We start from the raw sequence: 8,686 nt of genomic DNA, 5'->3' as shown, positions 1-8,686 counted from the left end.
TATGAACAGAGCAATGATTCCCAAGAGATTTGTAGCACACGGAATAAGAAAACCATAATGCTAATAGATATGACTAATGATTGTGGGAGTATAATGATGATGAACAGTGATTCGAGGTGGTTGAACTTCTAACATTACTCCTAATTGGTATGGGACTGACTTGCAAATTGCACACGGTGTAGTCCATCTACAACTTTTAGTACTGTTACCTTATGAACCGATTATGCCTCGAGGAATTTGAACAAGAAAAAGAACACACTAGCTACTAAATAAAGATATGTTTAATTTTTTCACCTCCTACTCAAATAATTTGAACATATTATACATGCAACATAAATATGGTCATCATCATCGCTAAAAGATGAGTAGATTTCCATCAAGCTCGAAAAAATTACTAGCTTTGAAAGGAAATGCAGCATTTGGATGATTAGCCTTCGATGGTACCCGGTCTTTTCTAGCTCCATTGCCTACTGCCTCCATAACCTCCCCTTCCACGGTCTCGAAATCCTCCGTGACCTAGTCATAAAAGAAAATCACTAAGATGAAAGCATAGATCGTAAAGCACAGAGATATATGGTTCTTTTCATAGCCCGTTATGTTATTGACAGCGAAGAACAGGCAGCAGAATTTCATAACCCCACTTGTGAGATTACACTAGGTATGTTGTTGTTATTGTTGTTGTATCCATGGGAATTTAGTCCATCGATCCTACCAGGCAGAACAAGATTCAAAATATCCAGTATATTGATGTTGCTATGATGAACAGCAAAAAGTTAAATTTATTTCCACACATAGCCTATAGACCAACCTGGAGGAGGAGGAGCACCGCGTCCCATTTTTGCCAGTTCCGGACTGACCTTCTGCCCAGCCTCCTCGAGAATGTTAATAAGGTCCTTTGCAAACCTAGCATTCGCAGCAGTAAAGTATGTGTATGCTGTCCCTGAGGCACCAGCCCTTCCTGTTCTACCAATGCGATGAACGTAGTCTTCCAGTGATCCGGGAAAGTCATAGTTGATTACAAATTTTACGTCCTTCACATCTGCACCAATTCAAAAGTTACAATTTCTATAAAATGTTTCCAAGTAGTAGTGAACTTGGTTATGGAGCAAATTTACTTCTTTCTCCCTAAGACAATGTTATCGGGCCTTCAGATATGGGAGTGCAGTAGTGCACTCAATTGCCTAACTAAAGTGATACCCATTTGTCTGTGCTTCAGTAAAATTTACCATGATTGTCATAAACTTCTTGCACAGAAGATCTTTTCCTTGCCGGAGTACCCTCTTAAGAACAGATATTAGCCATTGCTCCTTTAGCAAGATATGCAAGGGTATATACCAAGAAATATTTATGGAGCATTCAGAACAAACCAAGTGCCAACATGAGTTATTTCTGTTCGCATATGAAAACAGAAAATTGTCCTTGTGTAGTCTACAATATGCTACATAGAAAGATCCCGAATAACTTCACATTTGATGGCCAAGAATTTAGAGATTGGCAGTATATGAAAATATGATTGCAGAATTACAGACTATAACAATACCCTAGTCATAGACAGAGACAAAAATAATATAACAATGTAGAAAATCCATACAAGTCAGAGTTTTAAGGGATTAGACGCACGACAGAATACTATATTTACATGAGATCGAGATTCAGAGAACCTCTAGTTTGCCTTAGAAGATACAGATCCAGACTATGTCAGCGGTTGGAGACTTGTAGGCCCGCGTAAGACTTAAAGAGCCTCCGGTTTTATAAAAAATGCTAGTTTTCCTAAAATTATTTAGTATGCGTCCGGTTTAGAGAACCTCTGGTTATAAAAACCTCTAATTTTCCTATTATATCTGGTATCTTTCTTATCACCAAAATACATTAGTATTGAAATCAAAGAGCTAATAGAGAAAATAAAATAATAGGTTTCATACAGAAATCCCAACTAATTTGTGATTGAGGGCAGTTGATAGATTGAAAAAAATTTCCATCTAAGCTTTTACTTTGTCTCTACCATATGCTTCTCAATTTATTTAATTCATTCTCCAATCTGCACCTCACCCTTTTATCTGGCATGTATATTTTATCCTACTACATGTTTAACACACTAAATAATTTGTTTCATCCTTCACATCATTGGATGAAAAAGTAACCAATATTTCTAGTACAACAAGGTCATTTTAAGATGAAACTTTAACTTGCCTGGGCTATCAATGACTGCAAATACGTGAATGTCTTTCATGTAAGAATCAAAACGTCTTGCAATAATTTTGTTAGAATAGTTCAAGCAGATCCCAAAAGGGTCCCCCACCCCACCACCCAAAAATAACTTTATGTTCTCCCTCTTTTGTTTGTATTATTCTTGTTGTTGTGTGTGACATTGTGTGCGTCCTCTTTTTGCAGGTGAAGAGAGGCAGAGTTGGGACGAGCTTATACCAAAAGATCCTACAGGTCAATGGGGGAAAATAGCTAATTTCTAAAGAAAATGAGAGTGGAATGCCTTTTGTAATGGGAGCAGGAAGAATTAGAGACGAGATCTGATATTAAGATGAGCGCCTAAATAGCTATTTTTATGTGTCCTTTTGTTAGACATACCTAGACCTCGAGCAGCAACATCTGTAGCTGTCATTATAGGAGACTTTCCAGCTTTGAATTCTGAAAGGACCCAATCTCTTTCTGCTTGACTCTTATCACCATGGATAGAAAGTGCAGGCCAACCATCCATCCGGAGCTGTCGAGTTACCTGGTCACACCCCTTTTTGGTGTCCATGAATATTAAAATCCGACTACCATCCATAATATCTTCCAGCAACTTTACTAATCTGAATTTACAAAACAAGCTCAGTTTGATGGAAGAATCTAATCAAATGTGAAAGAACTATCTTAAAAGGTTTTGAGGCCTGCGATACTTGAAATAAGAAAATAAAAGGATAACACCGTACTTATTATACTTCTGGCTCTCCGAGACAATTTCGACATGCTGGCGAATAGCATGATTAGCTTTCAGGTCAGCTGAACCAATAATCACCTGAGCAATTTTTCAAAGAATATAGTTAAAAAGAAGTGCACAAATCACGTTCAAACTATTAGATCAAGGAAAATAGCACATTCACTTCTCATCTTACTGACACTACAGAAAGAATAGTTGGGCCACAACATAATGATCAATATCGTCACTTTGAATGGGCTGAGGAACTGGATCAGAACCTCAAAAAAAAACTCACTTTGTATGCGTTGAAAAGGAACTGCCTTGCAAGCTGCTCAACTTCCTTGGGCCATGTGGCACTCCAATACAGCGTTTGACGATCTGGGCGTATCTGCACAACCATCGAACCATAAAACCAACATCCTCAGTATGAAGAATGTCGAAGTGGGAGGAAAGAGGGTAAACAGTACTCTTGTTGACTTGACAAAGCAGGAATTACATTTCTCTTCTCTGAATGTTTTGTATTGTCCAAATAAATAGAAAAAATATCAAGAAATTTATTTCAGACTTCTAGTACAGTTTTAGTCCTTCTGAATAAGAGAAATTGTCAATTAAACTCCAAACTAAAATGTTCAAGGGAGAAACAATAGCTAAAAGTCAAAGTTCTCTCTTCTAAGAGAAATACCTTCTTTTTCCCGACAAAAAGCTAGTTGTTTCATCAGATTTGAACACAAAAGATAGAATAAACATTAGAAATGATAGTAATACTCCTGTTCGAACTGGGGTTTGAAACCAAACTCCTCCTCAGGAGGATAGAGAGGGCGATTCGGGTGAGATCCAATGTAGAACTTAAAAGATTCTTAGGATTTCTCTCTTAATTTGTCTTTTCCTAAAAAGTTTTGGTAATGCTGAGATTTTAATCTTCAGAATAATGAATTTAACTGCAGAAGATCCCAGCAAAATTATAGAACTTTCTAGGTCATCACTTGTTCGCAAATCGATATTTTTGGTTAACAAACCAGACACTAACCTTATAGAGGATACAGTTGCTTAACCGGCTTAAGAAATAAATTAAAAGAGAACTTATAATTTGTGCTGAGAACAAGAATTTGATCCAGTAGGAGAAGCAAGAGAACCTGGGGTTTCATATGCAAAGTACTAAGAAAAGAAGGTAAACTAAATTTTGGATCTAACAGGTAATTACAGAAGCAAACCTGAGCAATAATTTTGCGGATCTGAGGTTCAAAACCCATGTCTAGCATGCGGTCAGCCTCATCCAGCACGAGATATGTCACCCTTCGCAGATTTGTATTATTAGATTCTAACATATCAATCAACCTTCCAGGTGTGGCAATAACAATTTCAACACCTATCAAGTAAAAATATGTTGATTAGTTCTACTATGACATGCAAATAATACTACAGAACTGAGAGAAGAAGCTCTAGGATATACCCGATCCATCAACATCACGACACAGTAGTAAAGTCACGTTGAGCATATCGCCACCTACCTTTCTGAAGATCACGAACTTGGGGCCCCTTTGGAACCCCACCATAAATGCAGGTATTCTTAATCCGTGATGATGCACCAAATTTCGTAGCTTCTTGTTGAATCTGAACAGCAAGTTCACGAGTTGGGGCTAATACTAAGACAATTGGACCATCTCCAGGCGCTTGAAATAAGATATGAACAAAAAAGCAATAGAGAGAAGAACTGCATCAAAAATCACACTATGCAACAAGAAGAAAGTACTGTCAACAAATATGAAGATGCATGTACTCGGGAGTGAATGAGCTGCTCTGCACTTATACCTAAAAATGGCTGGGCATTAACGTGCACAATTGCTGGCAATAGATAAGCAATTGTCTTCCCAGACCCTGTTTCTGCTATACCAATGAGATCACGACCCTTCAAGGCCATAGGCCAACCTTGAGCTTGAATAGGTGTAGGTTCAGTGAAGCCAGCCTTTTCAATTTCTTGCAAGACATAATCTGAAGTAGTGGCACCAAGCAAACATAGAAAGGGGGGAAAAAACAAAAACAAAAATGAAGTGTCATTCAACCAAAAGCTTGTGACACACGTAATCAAAAATATTGATTTATATAAAACCCGCCAAAGAAAACCGGAGGCATTTGAGAAATTGAAAACGATAATACGAAAGCAATAATCAAATGGAGAAAGCAGTATGAATTGGCAAGTTCTATGTTAAAAGTCGGAAAATACCCCTCAGTCACTAGATCTGCACAGCTCAGTAATTCAGTAAATCAGACACATTGATGATTTGGAAGGAGGGCCATGGAGCAACGGTAAAGTTGTCTCCGTGTGACCTATAGGTCACGGGTTCGAGCTGTGAAAGCAGCCACTAATGCTTGCATTGGGGTAGGTTGTCTACATCACACCCCTTGGGTGCGTCCCTTCCCCAGACCCTGCTAACGTGCCCTGCCCTTTTAGACACATTGATGATTCGCAATGGTCATTTCAATAAATATTTGCATTTTCGCACGCGTTTTGAAGCTGAAACTTACATGCATGACTTCCATTATTCATTACGACCAACCTTCCATCTCCTATGATGTTGATTTAGTTCATATTCATGGGCAATTCTAAGTATCTATAGTTGAAGCACTGCTCAAATAATAAGAGAAACTGATTGCCAGTATGTTACTACTACAATACTTCAGACGTTCTGCAAAACAGACCGTTGGACAAAGTACCGCATTAGCCCCAAATAATACCAATAGTATCCCACACTGCAATATGTAGGAAATTGTACCAAGTAGCACCACAATTGAGCTCTTGGAACAAATTAGAGTATACTCACAATAAAATTTCTATTTTGGAAAAGTGGGTGATAATTTCTGTAGGGTATACTCACACTAATATTTTTGCACCATAATCAGTCTAATTTGACCAGCTACAACTGTCAATTCCCAATTGTGTTAGTCTTGATCGGACTGAATTTTTTTCACACCATTATTGTACTTTTTCTTTTCCGGTCAAAAATACAACGAATGAAACTTAATTTTTTTGCTGGAGACTGGTACTTTAAAGGCCATTTGCTTTAATATACCTGGAAATCCTACATCATGAAAGGACTTTATAGGCTTGGGCACATCACGACCCTCAACAGTGATCTCTCGCCGTAGTCTATACTCATCCACCTCGCTCTCAGTCATTGCCGTGATAGACGGTGATTCAACATAGAAATTCTTCTCAAATGGAATCAATCCATCCAAATCAACCTTCCGTGGCGACTCCTTACCCTCGTAATCTCTCCTGCTCGATGATGATGACTTGTAATTTGAGCCCCCACCGAAGCCCGAATCACTGAAAATAATCCAAAATTGAACAGCTTATTCAAAGCAGCTAAAACCCTAACAGTAATTACAATCATTAAAAAATGTCATATGAGAAAAATGTATAAGAGTATGTCTATTTCCCCTAGAACCTACCCCCAACCTGGAGTAGCTAGGTGGGGAAGGATTCAGAAATGAGGACACAACATAAAGATCCTTTTTTTTTTTTTTTTTTTTTTTTTTGAGAATGGTAAAACAAACTCTCAAGAGATCTTTTTCCTATGGATGATACTAGAAGAACTATTTTCAAATAGTGTTTGATTAATCTATAATTAGCTAAAGTTTACAGGAATCATAAACCCTAACCATAATTACAGTCCATTAAGTGCGCGTTTGGCCATGGATAGTTTTCACTTTTTTCCGGAAAACTGTTTGGACATAGAATTGTTACAACAACAACATAGCCCCTGTAATCCCACAAGTGGGGTCTGCGGAGGGTAGTGTGTACGCAGACCTTACCTCTACCTTGGGAAGGCAGAGAGGCTATTTCCAGGAGACCCTTGGCTCATAGAACATAGAATTGTTACAATTCCGGAATTCAACTTCATAATTCGAAAAACTCCAAAAAGTTATTCTCACAATTTTCACTCCAAATAACTCACAAAAATTTAAAAACAACTCCAATTTCCACATTCCAATTTCAGCTTGAAAACAAATACTACTTTTTCCAAATTTCACAATTCTTATGTCCAAACGCCCACTAAGAATATCGTATATGAAAAGCCTATAAGAGTATGTTTATATGTATAGCTGGAGATAATCTAAATCTGACTACAGTTTATTCAGAAAAATTAAACTCCTAATTACAACAACTGTCAATAAGAACCGCCATATACAACATGAAAAAGAGACTAGAAGTTGGTTGTACGTATAGAAAGAGATAATCCACAAATCAGCTAAACGTAAGTAAAAACAATCGCATATGAAATGCGTATATGAATATGTTACGTATAGCCAGAGATTGAATAATTAGAGTTTACCGTAACATTAACCACAGTTACATTAAATAAGCCTATAAGAGTATGTTTATACGTATAGCTTGAGATAATCTAAAGCTAAATACAGCTTATTCAGAGCACATAAATTCCTAATCACAATTACTGTCAATAAGAACTATCGTATAATATATGAAAAAGCAACTATAAGATGTCTGTACGTATAGACAGATATAATCCACAATTAAATACACTTTATCCAAAGCAGCTAAACCTTAAAATAAAAAAATAAAATAAAAAAATCATATGAAATGTGTATATAAATATGTTGTCCATAGCCGGAGATTGAATAATTAGGGTTTTTATCTATAAGAGTATGTTTATGCGTATAGCTGAAGATAATCTAAAGCTAGAGATAAATTCCTAATCACAATTACTGTCAATAGGTACTGTTGTATATAATACTCCTATGAAATAAAAAAGCGACTATAAGGTATAGAAAGAGATAACTATAAGGTATAGAAAGAGATAATCCACAAATCACATAAACATTAACCACAGTTACAGTAAATAAGAAATATCTCGTATATGAATACAGTAAAATTAGGGTTTTTTTTTACCTGCGACGGTCACGGTAAGAGCCAGGATCGGCCGGACGGCTGTCGTAACGACTCATTTTCCGGCAACGACGTCGTATTAGGGTTTAAGGATAGTGGGAAGCTTCTAGATGAAAAATGGTGTTTTTTCCTTTTCTCTGTTATTATTTAAAGGGAGAAGAAGCAGTAATAATGCTGGATATGAATGTGTTTTCTTTCACCGCCGTTGTTGTTTCTGGTTTTGTTGCTTTTATTTTTTATCCTTATTGATTTACCTAACATTCAATTTGGTACCTTCTGGTGTTTCATTTATCTCTTCTTTTTTTAAAATTGTTTATTACATAAGGGTAGGGAAGGGGAAATGGGAAGAAGATTATAACGTGGGGATTTAAATTCTCACCAGGTGAAAATTCAGATAGTTAACTAATTGAGCTACTAAATCTCTACGAACATTTGGAAAGCCACTGTTAATTGAATTGGTGTAATTACTATCCTAGTAATTACATAGCCTTAATAATTACACATTATAATTACAACGACCGTTTGTTTGTCATAATGTAATTACGTGTAATTATAAGCGTCATCGTTTGGTTGTACAAGTGTAATTACACAAGCTAGTTTAATTTAAAAATAAATTTTAATTATAAAAAATTTAAAATTAATATTTAAAAAATGTGTGCCTTTATAAATGATATTAAATTAGTTATTTAATAATACATTGTTTCTTGAGAATATATTAATTAATAATCATATATTTGTAACTAATATTGTAAAAAATAATTGATATATAATTTCAAATTAATAATATTTTAATTTTAATTGATTATAAAACTTAAAAGCATACTTTTTGTGTGAGAACATCATGGGATTGGATGTTTGACAAA

At 36.1% G+C, this 8,686-nt stretch overlaps 1 protein-coding gene across 1 annotated transcript; it reads right to left on the bottom strand.

Annotated features, from left to right (window-relative positions):
- Positions 1 to 278: 278 nt before the first annotated feature.
- LOC132039647 (DEAD-box ATP-dependent RNA helicase 20) lies at positions 279 to 7,970 on the bottom strand. The gene is made up of 10 exons (XM_059430148.1): positions 7,827 to 7,970; positions 5,986 to 6,242; positions 4,727 to 4,906; positions 4,426 to 4,587; positions 4,129 to 4,283; positions 3,213 to 3,305; positions 2,931 to 3,016; positions 2,584 to 2,810; positions 809 to 1,039; positions 279 to 516 (listed from the first exon to the last, which is right to left on the bottom strand). Exons 1-10 carry the CDS (start codon positions 7,880 to 7,882, stop codon positions 455 to 457), a joined length of 1,509 nt encoding a protein of 502 aa, XP_059286131.1. The 5' UTR covers positions 7,883 to 7,970; the 3' UTR covers positions 279 to 454.
- Between the last annotated feature and the right edge of the window lie 716 nt (positions 7,971 to 8,686).

The sequence above is a fragment of the Lycium ferocissimum genome, chromosome 12 (assembly GCF_029784015.1).
Source record: "Lycium ferocissimum isolate CSIRO_LF1 chromosome 12, AGI_CSIRO_Lferr_CH_V1, whole genome shotgun sequence".
Classification (NCBI taxonomy): domain Eukaryota; kingdom Viridiplantae; phylum Streptophyta; class Magnoliopsida; order Solanales; family Solanaceae; genus Lycium; species Lycium ferocissimum.
Note: the sequence above shows the minus strand (reverse complement) of the source record. Positions and strands in the feature narration are given on the sequence as shown.